This window comes from Sebastes umbrosus, chromosome 15 (assembly GCF_015220745.1).
Source record: "Sebastes umbrosus isolate fSebUmb1 chromosome 15, fSebUmb1.pri, whole genome shotgun sequence".
NCBI classification, from domain to species: domain Eukaryota; kingdom Metazoa; phylum Chordata; class Actinopteri; order Perciformes; family Sebastidae; genus Sebastes; species Sebastes umbrosus.
Genome location: NC_051283.1, coordinates 622181 through 638504, shown reverse-complemented (window position 1 = coordinate 638504; position 16324 = coordinate 622181). Strand labels below are relative to the sequence as shown.

The 16324-nt window shown below is 41.3% G+C and overlaps 1 protein-coding gene across 1 annotated transcript in view; it reads right to left on the bottom strand.

The window, feature by feature from the left end:
- cacng7a (calcium channel, voltage-dependent, gamma subunit 7a) overlaps positions 1–16324 on the bottom strand; it is a 43343-nt gene that overhangs the window by 14098 nt on the left and 12921 nt on the right. The window contains 3 exon segments of the mRNA XM_037794107.1: positions 1187–1327; positions 4759–4845; positions 6454–6649. Coding sequence (XP_037650035.1) covers positions 1187–1327; positions 4759–4845; positions 6454–6649 — 424 coding nt within the window.

Sequence of the window (16324 nt, the reverse complement as noted above, 5' to 3'; positions counted from 1 at the left end):
TGGAGAAACAAGCAAGAGTAAGCTAGATTTTAAAAATGATTCAACCATAACCCAGCCCAGTGTTGCCAACTCTTTCCAATGAAAGTAGCTAGCTTCTCCAAATGTCCCTAAATCTCGAGAGAAAGTCGCCGAGTTGGCAACACTTCCAGTCTGTTTCTTCAGGACTCTCTCCAAAGACACTCCCCCTAAATTATAATTGTGAACGTTAACAATAAACATGGCTGTTGTTAGTACTCACAGCTGTCAAGCTAGCAGCTTGTGGAAGATGGATTTTCTTTTTTTTGAGAGCATGATGAGCATTTCATTTATCAATGGCTATTGGGATGTAATGAGTGACAAAGCGTCCGTATGTGTTCGGTTGGAATAAGAACGTGTTGGTATATATTGTGGTAATACAACAAGTGTAGCTGTGATGTTTTACTTGAACAAATACATCTGTTCTTCAAGGACAAACAGCAAAAAGCTGAAGTGCGCCAACCTTTTTGTGTTGCTGCAGAATATAAAAGAAAACCTTTGCAATAAGACAACAAACGGTAGAGGACAGGACGGTCAAAAAGTAATAGCAGAAACTGTACCCTCAGCCATTCTGAAATTTCTGATACAACGCTCTTCCTAAAGTTTTATTATCTGTAGAAACAGGACGAGTTTTAAATCTTCACCATCATCGTGCCAAACATGCAACTTAAAGCGAGGCAAGAAAAGAGTGACCCGAGAGCAGCCGAGGAGAGTTCACGGTCAGGTTTCATCACCTGATCAGAAACCTTTGAGGACGGCTGGGGAAAGGATTAGCCAGAAGACAAATATTCCTCAAAGTAGTCCCATTAGTCGGATGGAGCTCACTTGATTTTACTTTTTGGCATAAACTCACTGAGCAAGTCGCATTTTGTATTCCTAGAAAATGTGTTTGTTCTCCAGAGAGCTTCCATCCACAGATCCTCCGACCGCTGAGTACTGAGGTTTGTCTCGCAGGCTGCTTTGCAATGACTACAAGACACAGCAGAATAATTGGAAAATATGGAAACAAACCATGACAAGAAAAGCCTGGAGTCTGTAGTTGTTCTACAAGAGTATAACAATTTGTGTTCTGTGAATTTTTGATTGCAAACCTTGTTTATGTGCACTAAAACAAGGTCTGTATGAACTGAACACTTCCACTGCATGATCAAGAGTCAGTGTGCAGACATACCTGACAGTATGAAGAATATTCCAGAAACAAAGGCGAGGATGGTGCGCTGCGGCCGGATGTGTCCAATGTTGCTGATGACGAAGGCGGTGAAGACGAAGAGCAGGGAGACCATGGGGAAGGGAGTGGCAGTTCGGACCATTTCTGGAGGATTGTGGGAGAAGGAAAGAGAAGGATGGACATGATTAAAAACAAGATCATGCAGATATTAGCAGAGGGGAAATGTTGATGAATGAAGACCATTATTCACTTCAGAAAGGAGTTGCAGAATGCTGGAGACAAAATCCCATTCAAAGTTTAATCATGACACGTGTTTTACCAGTTTAACTGAAATATTTCCCCCCTTTTAAATAGTGCACTATAAGATGATTCTGAGAACATCTGAGGAGAGAAATAGACATTAACGTAACAGAATATTGATTCATATTTGATCAGCGCTGCCTAGTTTGACCGTTTGGTCGGAGTTCAGAGTGATTGACAGCCGGCTCTCATAGACGGCAGCTGGACAGCAGACCTCAGATCAGCTCTGATTGCTTGTTTTCCTCCTGTCTGGGAAATCTTGCAGATGCCGTTAGGAGCACCGGAGGACACAGAGGACACATGATTTTTTTCAGGTTACCTGTTTCATGTACTACTGTCACGATATAGCGACCGTTTTATAAAAATAACCTTTTTTAATCATATTTGCTCCAATCTCACCTACTGCTGCTTTAAACCTGTTGAAGGCTAAGACGTAAGTTTGATAGGAAAACTATGAATATTAAATATGCCTGTGTTAGTGAGTAGATTATAAGTCTTGTTCATTTTTTTTATATTAAAAATGCCTCAATATGGTTATTTTTATTTACCTTCATCAATTATCAAAACCAGTAGTAGACACCAGAGGAAGGAGGATTGTTGCCTAGTAAGTCCAAAAGTGGCAATATCAACCTTTTTAACTGGTACATAAATATCTTACATGATCAAAACCTTGTTATTGCACATAGAAGATGGTTTGGTTCATACTCCAAACTCTAAAGAACTGTTGAAGCACTAGGAGTCTCCTCAGCATAGTACTGAAATAATGAAACCAGCAATAACTCGATTATTTTGGTCACTTGGGGGGAGCAGAAGAAGCTCCAAGATGCAGTTATATATTATCAACTTATAAACTTATGGTAAATGAGTTAGCAAACAGCTGCCTATTCACACATCCAGCATACATGGAGCAACAATACCATTCATTTGGAGTCCTGTTCCTAATCACCCGATGAATTTAAGTTCAATGATGGCTCTTTTAGCTCCGATTTGGTGTCCACCAACTCCCGAGGGAAATATCTGGCTCCTAAATGTTCCTCTATGTCCACCAGTGTCTAACTCAGTCAGTTAGCTTGCTTACTTGATCAGTTGTTAATATGAACATATTGATGAGTGCAGCTTTAGAGTCAGACTCACATCCAACATGTTGGGTTAGTTGTTCTACTCCAAAGTGGGATGCAGAACTTCAGACTGTCTAGGAAATGGTGTGCTGTTTTTTTGTTTTAAATCTGAGAAACATGTTTGCCTTCAAGAATATGAGGAGCTGAATGTTCCCAGCGTTACGTTCCCATAAAACTAAACTGCACTGTGAATTACGTTTCGAGGGAAATGTATTATGTGTGTTTTGTAATGATAGTCCGCGGAAGTCCGTGTAGGGAGGAGGTCGGGGGGGTCGGATGAGCCAAACAAACACAGGACTTTCACCCAGGAGACAGCCGTCTGTGTCCCGTACAAAACTAAAAGTCAGCGTTTACATATTTTAATTTACATCTGTAGCTTAATAATGAAACAAATGTAATAATTTAAAGCCAAACCATGATTTTTTTTTTTTTATTAAACTAAAACCAAGTACTTTTGCGTGTTTTGTTTTGTTTCAATTTACGTTAACCACGTGTTTAAAACTGATTAAAACTGTGACCACAATCTGGGAGAAAATATTTTTCCCTTGGAACGTAATTGAGAATGCAGTTTAGTTGTATGGAAATGTCATTTTGTAGGAGACAGGGTTGTCTTACAGTGAAGACACTGAGCCACCCTTGTCTTATAATTCTAGCCATGAACCTACAAAGAACTTCTAGCATCTTTTGTGCGGTTTTAGTTTTGGAGATGTTTTCCTGTCAAATCATAACTAAACCATGTTTCAGAATACCCAGGTTGGTATGTAAATGTCTGTATTCTTATAAGCAGAGGTCTGCTGGAGCTCACCCTGGGTTGTGTTGAGCGAGGCAGCGTATGATTTATTCAGCAACTTCTCCCACAGTGCTCCTAGAGTGTTATGACTTGTGCGTCTACCTGAGGACATTTATCCAGCGTTAAACGGACCAAATGTCTTCCCCCCGGTGTCTCCAACAACTTGACTTCAAAGAGACGGAGCAGACCGTGGCGGGCGGAGCACTTTGAAGCCAGTTCACCGTGTCAACATCTTAAATCATTAAAACAGCTCAGAGACAAAATAGCTCCGCGGGGAACTGCAGCGTGCTCTCCACATTCATTTACTGTTTGACCAAATATATATATATATATATATATATATATACATATATATATATATATATGTGTTCAGTATACACACGGTTCTTTAAAAATTAATATGGGACTGCAAAGGTTCTTTTGCCAGCATCGACTTTAACCTTCTGGTTGTGAAAAGAAGATTAAATCAAACAGATTGTGTTTGATACTGATAAAAATGTTGTCATGTTTTCTATGTTATTACTGTTTCAGTCAGTAGTTTTTAGCTGAATAAGATAATAAGATTGAACGGAGGAAATTACACCGTGTGGTTTATTAATAGCTCAAAACACTTTCTGTGTATAGTCAAAAAGCTAACATCAAGCTGACAAAAAGTGGTACTGTGACTAAAAGTTAAGTCTGATATACAGTAGGTGGCAATGTTTGTTGGAGAAATGGAGCACCAATACAGACATCTGGTTTGGTTTTTGAAGAAATATTCTTTATTTCTTGAACAATTTCAGTGAAGTTCTTGATGTCCAGCGCTCAACTGGATAAAAGGTTTACAAGGTGCTGGAAGGACAATTACATTTAATATTAAAAGTGAAAGGGCACTTAAAAAATGTATATATGTAGATATTCCAGTGATTAGTGGCAATGTAAAACACCTGTATATCCATAACACAAGATCATACACAAGGTGACTGTAACCATATGGCATGTATGGTCTACAGAATAGAAGGATAAGAAAGAAGACTGAGGTTCTTTATGTCTAAAACCACCCCAGTCTCTCTTCTGCACACCAACAGGACTGAACTTCAGATATAGCAGGTGAGACTTAATAAGGATCAGGTGTCATTGATTGTGTAATCAGGCCCCTGCTTCCACCTGCCAACACATACTCTACTCCAACACCAGCAGGATTCACTTCAAATCACAATGTTGGTGGAAAATCGTTTTTCACAACCCTCTCCAGAATAAGAGAGAGAAATATCTTCTCCAAGTGGGATTTGTTGAATGAATTTTCAAATATAATGATGGGAAAGACAATAATGAAATATTTCAATTGAATTTGATCTTCTTCATGTGTACGTGGGGATGGGACTTACTGAGTATGTTGGCTGTGTTTTCTGTCGTGATCTCTATCTCTGGCTCGGTGAAATACTCTGACGCCACACATCTGCCCTTCTCGGGTCCTGAGAGGGACAAAAGGAAACAGATAGAGAGAGAAGGAAAGAAGAGAGATGAGTGGGTGTTTAAGTGGGAGGTGTTTGGGTCTTCATGGGGTCACAAACAATATGGAAATATTTGCATATGGAAATAAAACCTGAATAAACAAACAAACAAAGCACAGAAGTTAAGATACACAGAGAAAGGGCAGACGGAGAGGCAGAGAGACTCAGCGGAGACGAACAAAGAGACTCGGAAAGGACGAATGAAAAGAGAGGTGAGAGAGAATAGAGAGACCCCAAAAGAGAGAAAGAAGAGAGAAAAAGAGGGGTGGAGGATGGAAAGTGAGAGAAAAAGTGAATTAGAGGCAGAGACAGATGGAGGTCAGGAGGTTCAGGAGAAAACAAGGTCTGAGCTGAGAGAGAGAGGAGCTGAATACAGACATGACAATTAACCTCCGACTGTAGGCAGAGAGAGGACACACACACACACACACACACACACTATATACATCTATATATTTATACAAAAATATGTCAACAAAATGATGCATACATGTACAGACAGACAAACAGGGTTTCTTTCCCCTCTCTCATTCACGCGCACACACACACACGCACACACGCGCACACACACACACACACACACACACACACACACACACACACACACACACACGCACACGCACACACACACACACACACACACACACACACACACACACGGCCGTTTAAATGCCACCAGCGTTTCCCTCCTCTGACCTTTTGTACCAGGCATCAGACAACAGGGAAACACAAACATGGCCGCCTCCCCAGAGCAACACCATCATGACCCCAAACACAGACAGCTACTGCAATAAGGACAGTTATTTGTATCCCTGCTGTCTGTGTGTCTGTGTGTGTGTGTGTGTGTGTGTGTGTGTGTGTGTGTTCGAATGCATGAATGAACAGTCTTTTTTTGTTTCCACTGGGGAACCTTCATCTTTAAAGGCAAAATTCAAACAGAGATAACATACTGCCTCAATGACTCTCATTGTTGATGTACTCTCTATTGAAAATGTAAAAAGATCAATTGAAACAGAATCTTTGGCTGTAAATCAGCCAACATTAGATGCAGGCTTGGGGCCCTTCTGCATGTTCTCCCCGTGTTAGTGTTGGTTTTCTCCGGTTCTCCAGCTTCCTCCCACAGTCCAAAGACATGCAGGTTCATTGTTGACTCTAAATGTCCCGTAGCTGTGAATGGTTGTCTGTCTCTATGTGTCAGCCCTGTGATAGTCTGTAGACCTGTCCAGAGTGTACCCTGCCTTCACCCGCCTTCTAACTTAGTGATGTTTCAGAGCCATGTTGGGGTCTTGCACAAACCTCTGTCAGATAAAGGATCAATGAGTCAGGTACTAGACCAACATATTCAACAAACAAGCCCTCTGCCCCATCACTCTCTCTGCTACTAGGGGATGGCAAGGAGGATGCATTTTGGTCATTTTGCTAACAAGGTGGATGGCATCACCCCCCCTCCTCAAATTGCCTACTGGTTACATAACAACTGTAAAATCAATTGTGATACAAAATACTAGTATGAAATAAAATATAAATCATATCATGAAAACTAAATCGGGACATGAAATTGTTACCAACCGGCCACGAAGCAGACCCTCCAGAGGCCGGAGTGTAGAGCCATCTTGACCTCGGTGGTCTGGTTCTGCTGCAGGACGATGCCCTCCTCCATCAGCAACCAGTAGTCTGTTGACACGGCGACGCCCACCAACAGCAAGCCGCAAGCCCCGAAGATGGACGAGAGCAACGTCAGAGCCCTCGTACTGAACGAACTCATCTGTGGAGACAAAGAAAACAATGGTAGTGATCAGATGTGGGCTCAGCCTGCATGCTGAAGAGGAGAGAGCATTCATAAATGTGTTTAATGAATAAACATAAGGAGTGGATGGAAAGGAGGAAACTATTCAGTTCATTTATTTAAGGATAAGGGAGGTGAATGAATTCAAAAACAAGAAGAAAAAAACATGCCAAGATGTGAGAAAGACGAGGTGAGGAGAGGACAGATGAAGATTGATTTAGTTTATTGATTTTTAATCTTAAAATATGCAGAAGCAGATCAGAGAGGTACGAAAACGGTGAGTGATGAGCCTCTGATTTAAATCTTTCTTGACTTTCATTGACTCCAGCTGTTAAATATGTATGTAATATTGGACAGGAGACGAGATGAAAGCTGAGAGGAGAGGAGATCCACTGAGAGGAGAACAACCTTGGACGAACTGAGCCATTCTCACGTGGAAAGCAAAGCATCGAACAGCTCTTTATACCAATCCTGAGGTTTCAACATTGTTTAACATATCAAGCGACTATGGTCCAAAGCTTTTACAAAAAGCACAGTTCTAGCTTCTTAAATGTGACTATGTTCTGGTTTCTTTCCTCCTCTATGACAGTAAACTGAACATCTTTGAGTTGTGGACAAAATAAGACATTTGAGGACGTCATCTTGGGCTTTGGGAAACACTGATCGCCTTTTTTCAACATTTTCTGAAATTTTATAGACCAAACAACTAATTGATTAATCGAGGAAATAATTGACAGATTATTTGACAATGAAAATTATCATTAGCTGCAGCCCTAATTTACATGAAACCATAATGTAAAGGCAGAGAGCGAGGCCATAAGCCAACAACAGGATGCCCTGTCACAAAACGTACAGGATGAACCTTCAACCTTCATCAGGTGATTAAACATATCATCATCAGCGAGGAAGATGACTCTGGAGGAAAAGTATTCATTCCATCTTCAGCCATAGAAGAAGAAGAAGAAGAAGAATAAGAAGAATAAGAATAAGAAGATGAAGATGCAGAAGAAGAAGAAGAAGAAGAAGAAGAAGAAGAAGAAGAAGAAGAAGAAGAATACCACTACCAGGAGGTGAATCCACCATGAATAAAATCAGGCAGAATGGAAAACAATGAGTTGCACCCTCAACAGAAAATGACCTTATACAAGGGGCACAAAGTAGTGAGCATTTACTATAAATGTACACTGACTGGAGTCTTACTGGCTCAACAATGACAGAATATGTTTCAAATATTTTCCTTTTGGGAGACGCATACGTATATTAAGACATTTTGTTCATGCCTGCTGTGCAATGCTTAGTTAGTTAGTTCTGGGTGGAGGTTCATAATCAATCCTTTTTTGCCAAAAACAGTTAAAATCTTTGAAAATGACAGAAGCATCTCTTCCAGCAGGCCACAGCAGTCTGTCAGGCTTCCAGGTAACATGCAGTGCAGTTTGACACTCACTAGGTGGCAGAAACGCTGCCTCTGCCATGCACCATTTCAGCTGTTGACACGCTGAGAAACATCCCCAATCTCTCTCACATCCACGCACGCACGCACGCACGCACGCACGCACGCACGCACACACACACACACACACACACACACACACGCACGCACGCACACACGCACGCACGCATACACACACACACACACACACACACACACACACACACACAGTGCCTCATCCATCCAGTCAAAATGGAGGTCACTTTCAGCATGCTGTGGTCTCTTGTCAGTGAAACATCATGGACTGCTGACCAAAAACTGTAAACACAGACCCAGAATGCTGCTCTGCTGTAGTCAAACACAACTGTGGACTGAGCAAAAACAAGCCCCCTAAATCCAAAAGCCCTACTTTCAGACCACCTTTTTGTACATTATTATGATTATTATGATTATTATATATCTTCATATGAACATAAATTACTTTATAGTCTCAAATATTCAATAACCTGTCTGCCTGTGTCTGCTATAGGGCTCTATACAATTCTATGAACAGCCAGGCCACAGGCATCCACAGTGCAAACTACTGATTAAAGCTGAAGTTGATCCATGTTCCATTTTTTTCTTAATTGTATTTATCCTTTATTTAACCAGAAACGTCCAGTTGAGTTACAATATCTCTTCTTCCAGGGAGTTCCGGTCAAGATGGGCAGCAACTAAAACAAGTTTCAAATAGGAACAGACACAAACACACAGAACAACAGACACAACACATACAGGAATCAGAGGGGAAAGGAATCAAGGCCTCTGTTAAAGCTTTTGCAATGAAAATTAACATCTGTGTTTTTCTTCTTAAACACAGATTGATTCATTTCATATAGGTTACAATGATGTGTAGCTAAGCTTGCACAAGTTAAGAGATGAAGATGCATGCTTAATGAAGTTCAGTAAAACATGCCGTGGGCTTAATGTGCATTTATAAAATACTAATTTTCTGCAGTGCTTTGAGTAAACACTATTTATGTAACTGTAAATACTGACACAATAATGTACAAGCTTTACTTTTTTTTTTATTTCCTTTCAACAGGTACAGTTGGACAGCACAGTCACATGTTTGAACATAACACAGCAGGGTCAAATGTCCTTAGGAGGCAGTCCGTGAGCCTCGGCATCCCCACAATGTCCACACATCGCTCCACCAAGTAGGAACGAGCAACACTCTTCGTCCATAGGCCCAGAGAATACACAGATGTACAGGGAGGAAAAACAACATGCCTACCCATACTCACACTAGGCCAGAAGAGAAGAGAAGTAGAAACAAGTAATATAATAAATACATATCAACAGAAATGTATAGAAAACTAAAAAAATAAAAATCTCCAGGTTGTTACATATTCATTTAGTTCACATCAATTTAGAAAAATTAGGTTATTTTTGTTTTAAGGGCAGACTATATCCAAACATTTTTTTATTTCTTTTTGTATATTTTGCCAATATTCTAGTAGTTTTGGACAGTCCCAGAATATGTGCGTGTGGTCTCCTGTTAGGCCACAACCCCTCCAGCATTGATCAGAGGTACCACCGGATTTTGATGTGACAAGAGGAGTCCTGAAAAACCTCATCCTGACTCTCCAGTCAAATTCCCTCCAAGTGGGGCTATTGGTTATTGTCCCTCTCTGCACGATAGTTCCCAGGTTTTATCCAAAATTATAGTGTTCATCTCCAGTTCCCATTTTTCTTTAATGTCCAAGCTGTTATCCATTAGTTCTTCTTGTAATATCTTGTATATATATATGATATGATCTTCTTTTTAATAGTCCCTTTAATTGTTAACATAAAGAAGTGTTCTAAGTTAGATGGTGATGTACATTGTTAGTTTGTGTTTATGCTGAAGCTGTTGAGAAGACAACAGGACTCCTCCTTCAAATAACTGCTCCAACATGATTAAGCCTTTTTCTTCCCACTTTTTGAAGCCTGCCTCTAATTTAGATGGAGGGAAGTCAATGTTGTGTGCAATCTTCACTGCTCTAGATATAGATATAGGGAGTCCTAGCTTTTTTCTAACCTTTGACCATATTTTTAAAGTGTTTTTTACCCATTGATTACTAATTTTATTTGCCCTCCAGATATCTTGGTTCAAGAATGGAATTGTGTCTAAGGGCATATTTGGGCAGTCACTCTGCTCCATACTGACCCATATGGTATCTTTATCTTGGGATAACCATGCCACCATTGATCTGAGCTGGGCTGCCCAGTAATACTTTTCGGGGTTAGGTAAATCTAGCCCTCCATTTTCCTTTGAGCATAAAAGTCTTTTAAATTTAATTCTGGGTCTTTTGTTTTGCCAAATGAATTTAGAAAATAAAGAGCAGCCGTGGCAGAATGTTCATTCGGATCGTTTCCACTCGTCCTGTTAGGGATAGGGGAAAGATTTCCCATCTTACAAGGTCAGTTTTTATTTCATCCATCAGTTTCCTATAGTTGGCCTTAAATAGCTGTGATGTGTCAGCAGTTATGACAACTCCTAGGTATCTAAACCCTAGGTTAGACCAGTGGAATTGGAATCATCCTACTAGTTGTGAAGGCCATTGTCCCACCACCATCCTTGCCTCAGATTTTGATTGGTTAATTTGATAACCTGAATATTCTCGATATTCTCTCAGGTTTCTTATCAGTGCTGGGACAGAGGAAACTGGGTCACTGATATACATTAATACGTCGTCCGTGTAGAGCGAGATTTTATGTTCTATATGACCTGCGTCTTTTATACCCTTAAAGGGACTGTTTGTAACTTCTTACACGTATAAATCACCCGGGTCGGTGTCCCATTCACGCTCGCATATGCGCTCTCGCGTGTGGCTACGCTGTTCAGACTCAGACTCCAACACAAACTACAGTGAAGCACCAAAACCTCTTGGTTGTATCTAGTGAAGCCCGTCTGTTAAACAGTATTGACCGCGGTCGGAGGACGCGGGGGGAGACCGTAGCTTTGGTCTCCAGGACCGGAGTCTCTGCTGTACTCTGCTCCTCTGCTCCTCTGCCTGCCTGCCTTCACTCACAGCTCGCTCCACCTCTCACGTGCATGCGCGCACACTCCACACTGCAGAAGAGTTAGTTTAGCTCTGAGAATATCTAGTGAATGTACAGTGGACGTTTGTGCAGAAATAACTGCTGCAGCTCCTCCAGACCAACAGAGGTTTCCCATGTCTTGTGAAGTGACGGGGCTCCGCAGAGAGAAACATTATCGTGTCTGACCGGGTGCCGGTGTCTCCCTCCAACCCCGGTCGGGAGGCTGAGGCAGGAAAAGCCAACACTAGGATCAGCATTGATTCATGGAGAGACCTTCGTCTGGTCAGCTAACATTACTGCCAAACAGCTGAAATATAGAGTGATATTGTGGTTTTAGCTGACGTGTGTCGCCTCACTGTTTTGACGGATGCTCGTTCCTGTCTATGCGAAGCGAGCGAGCGCGAGCCCGACGCTGACTTTCATTGACTTAACAGCCTTGGGTGTTGCTGTTAACAAGCATTTCTGAATCTTACAAACAGTCCCTTTAATGTTACCGTTTTGCCTTATTAATGCTGCTAGGGGCTCAATAGTTGTAGCAAAGAGCAGGGGACCGAGGCAATCTCCCTGACTGCTCAAGGTAGAAAAAATCCGAACCACATCCATTTACTCTGACACACGACTTTGGATTTGTGTATATAACCATTATCCACTCAGTAAACCTTGGGTGGAATCCCATAGCAGCCAGTGTTTTAGTCAGGAATTGCCAATTCACAGTATCGAATGGTTTCTGTGAATCTAAACTAATTAGCATAGAGTTTTGCACACTTTTCTTGGCACATGTTATAAAATAAACGTTCTCCTTATATTATTAGCTCCTCGTCTGCCAGGGATAAAGCCTGTCTGGTCCGGATTAATACATTTTGCTATAATTTTCTGCATCCTCTTTGCCAGGATATTAGTCAGTTGCTTCAAATCATTACCGAGCAGGCTGATGGGTCTATACCCTTCACACAATGTTGGGTCTTTACCGTCTTTGTGGATCACTGATATAATGGCCTCTGACCATGTATTTGGAGCTTCACCTCTGGAGAGCGCATAGTTGAAAACTTTTGTTAAAGTCGGTGCTAAATCATCTATGAAACATTTATAGAATTCTCCAGGGAGTCCATCTGTCCCTGGAGATTTGTTGTTTTTTAGTTTTTTATGGCTTCCTGTATTTCAGCTTCCGTAATATCTGATGTCATCTGTAATGCTTCATCTTCTGATAGTGAGGGTACATTTAAACTGGTAAGAAAGGTTTCAGAATTATCAGTTAGTGTGTTTAGTTTTGGTTCTTCGTATAGCTTTTTATAAAATGATGCAAAGGCATCAGCTATTTCCTTTGGATGAGAAACTGTTTTTTTATGTATGGCATGTACAATTTTAGGAACCAAACGATTAGCCTGAGCTTTACGAAGTTGAAAAGCTAACAGGCCGCTGGCTCTGTTTCCCATCTCATAATATCTCTGTTTGGAAAATCTTAAAGCACTTCTGCTTTATAAGTGAGGAGCTTGTCTAGAGCCTTCCTGGTTTCTTTTAGGTCAGGAAGAATTGTATGTGCTCCTGTGGTTTTTTAGTCTCCAATATCTGAAAACATTTCCTCTACCTAAATCTATATTTAACATGACAGAGGCATGGTCACTCAACGTTATCGGTTCAATATGACAATCTACTACTTTATACAAATATTGTTGGGAGAGACAAAAAAAGTTGATCCTGGAGTATGAACATTTGAAAAGAAACTATAGTCATTCTCTTTAGGGTTTTTGAATCTCCAAGGATCCACAAGTCCTAATTCTGAAATCATAGCATTAAGTGATTTGTTTTTTTTTATTTGGGGTCCCCTTTCTGCAGGTGTTCTATCTATTCTTCCATCTTGTACAGCATTAAAGTCCCCCCGACTATCATCATGCCCTTAGCATTAGCAGCAATGACATTTGCAATTTCCTCAAAGAAATTATGATCGTATTCATTCGGGGCATACAGATTCAAAATAGATACCTCCTTCTCCCCTATTGTGCCCACTACCATAACAAACCTCCCCATTTGATCTTGGATAGTCTTTTCCAATGAAAAGGCCAGTGTCTTATTAATTCAAATTGCTACTCCCCTTTTTTTTTTACCAAATGAAGAACTATAAACTTAATTTACCCATTCCCTTCTTCATTTTTTATGTTCACCTTCTGATAGGTGGGTTTCCTGTAGTGAAGCGATGGAACATTGCAATTTATTTAGCTGATTATATATATTTTTTCTTTTAATAGGATGATTCAATCCACGGACATTATTGGTAGCTATGATCAAATTGTTCATTAATGTACGGAAAAGACATTAATATTATCCTTCAACCTAGTTCTCCACCCAGGCCTCCATGTCAGTAGTTCAACATGCACCTGTATACCCTCTGAGTTACAACATATGACTGTACGACTCTTAGAATCAAGGAAATAATCATCAAACATCATGAAAAGAAAGAACTTATACATAACAAGAGAACGAGAACTGACTTCCAAACACCCAACTGATTGAACAAACATCCAACTAACCAGTTGTTGTACAGAGAGTTGTGACTAAAACCTCTCTGGGGAAATATCACACTGTGCTATTGCAACTATCTGACAGCAAAATTGCTGAAATTAGAGTTGCCTAAGGTAAAATAAAACAGAAACTAAATTAAACTAAATCAAAATACCTTAGCCCTTCATCCTGTGGAGGGATAAACCCCATGTTGTCCTTTTTCTTCTTTAGTTATAGGGGCCAGCCTATTATAAATCCTTGTTACTATAAAGACAAACTAAGCAGACATATAAACCTGGTTCAAAACCAGCGCTATATAACAGTTTCTTTTCAGTCTACTTACATCTTAAAGTCGTTTGCTATTCATCCCTTGCTTCGAACAAAAATCTGCAAGTCCGTGTTTGTCATCGTTGATGGGCCTGCTCTGTTTGTTGTCGGCGCCGAGACCCAGTGGTTGCGCAACAGCTCCTTCTGTGAGTCTCCAGGTCCTCCACCTTAACATGTATTCCCATCTCCTTGAGGGTGGGGGCGCATCCGCGATAGTCGTGAAGGTCTTCACCCCGGATTCCAGGTGAATTTTCAGTTGAGCTGGGAAAGGGGATTGTGCTTTCACTTTTTTCTCCTTAAGTTGTTTGATGACCTCCTGTACCTGCTTATGTTTCTTCTGTATGTCCGATGTGTAGTCCTGGTCAAAAAAGACATTCTGTCCTTGATGTCACCTCTCGCTCTTTCCAGGCTTGTTGAAGTATCTTTTCTTTGACTCTGTAGTCTCTTGGAGGGGCAGTCCCTTGGTTTCATAGTCAGTGATCGATGTGCTCTCTCCACACACAGGTCCAGCTCATCTGGCAGGTCGAGTGAGGTGCGCATCAAGTTGGTTATGAAGTTAATCATATCATTCCGTTCTTCCCCCTCTTTCACCCCATATATACGCAGGTTGTTTCGTCTTGCTCTGGACTCGAGGTCTTCACACTTGGCTGACAGTTTGGCTTCTCTACGGAGAAGGTAGCGAATGGTAGCGACCTCCACTACTTGTTGTTCCAATTTTGCCGTACCCTCCATCACATCATTGAGGGTGGATTCAACCCTATATAAGGTGGTCTTCGTGTCTCGAGAAGCCTCCGTATGTTCCTTTCGTAGGTTGCGGAGTTCTGTGAGTACGGCAGCCATGTTGCTTTCAGTGTACTCTTCACTGTTTGAGGACACATCCATTTGGTCCCGTTTATCTTCTTTTTTAGCCGCTTTGCCTTTCTTTGCTGCGTCCTATCTTGGCACGGACATTTCAGCTTTCGTTGTAAGCAGTTTGTATTAAATATTTAGACTTAAACTAATGATTTGGCTGGTTTTTGAGGGTTTTCTCCCTGCAGCTGGTGAATCAAGCTGCTACTCCTATCATGACGTCACCGGAAGTCTCACAAGCTCTACTTTTGGCAACACACGGCCCACAGAAAGGTGTCAATATGTTCTCAATATCATTTGCCTAAGCTGTGTTGTGATTGCGTTGCCATTTTTCAGTTTGTCTTTTTTTGCCTCATGCAGTATTTTTATACATATCCAAAATAGTTCTCATGTTTTACTACGAATAACTGACATTCAAAACAAGATGTTGAAGGAGGTTCGGTGACTTTTAAAAGGTTGTTTATGAGGCTGAGAAAGAGAGGAGCGAAGCCGATAAGAGAACAGCCGAGAACAAAATGAACTCAGCAGACAAGATCGGAAGGGAACAGATAAAAAGCAAAAAGAAAGTCGCTGTCAGGTAGGAAGAGAGTGAGGAGTGACCTCATCACTCAAGCGAGACGCTGCAGAGCAGATTCAGCGGTGTCAGAGAGGATTCGCTCACTCAGTCATGAGTCACTCGTTACAAATATTTGATATGGTAAAACACCCCTCGCCTCAGGTGAACCCTGCAGGGATAATGGCAGACACGTCAGGTATGTGGCGGTGTGCGTGCAAGTACTCACATGTGCACGTGTGCAAACAAATCACATGAAGAAGAGCATGTATGTGCAAACACACACATACAAGTAGAGACCCAGAGAATGTCTGATCGCTGACTTGAACTCTCTGAAGGTCTTAAAGATAGTTGAGCTTTCTGGTATGACCTTGCCCAAGGACCATGTTAAAGTCTCAATACTTGCTTGCAGATAAGTTATAAATATTTAAAAGTCATAAGAAGGGTATGTGTGTGTTTCTGGTGGGAGCTAGACAGTGCAACCTTTTCAGGCAACACATAAATTTTAAAGCAGGGCCGACAGCTCAATACACTATATCCAAACTGCAGCAGAGCATGCAAACTTTTAGAAGTTGGTGTGCTGTAAAAGTGTAGACAGGAGGAGGAAAGAGTGCCGTGACTTCCTCCTGTCTGCAGAGTCAAACACAAGACGTCACCCAAAAATGTCCGACACTTCGAGAGACGTCAGCGCCTGGGAAAGTTACATCCTCTGAATGAGACAAAGGTGATTTGTGCTTGGCTCGTGTAAATAAGCATCGGTCTTAGTGCTGGAAATGTCAGGCTCAACATGAGAGGCAGTCAGGCGCTCAGAGCTGCTGAGTCAAAACACACAAATCCATCCTCCACTTGGAACAGAAGAGACAGAGCTGAGTACCTGCAGGACGCAGATAACTGTTTCACCCTGGGGGCTCTCAGATTGCTCAATTCATGCTGT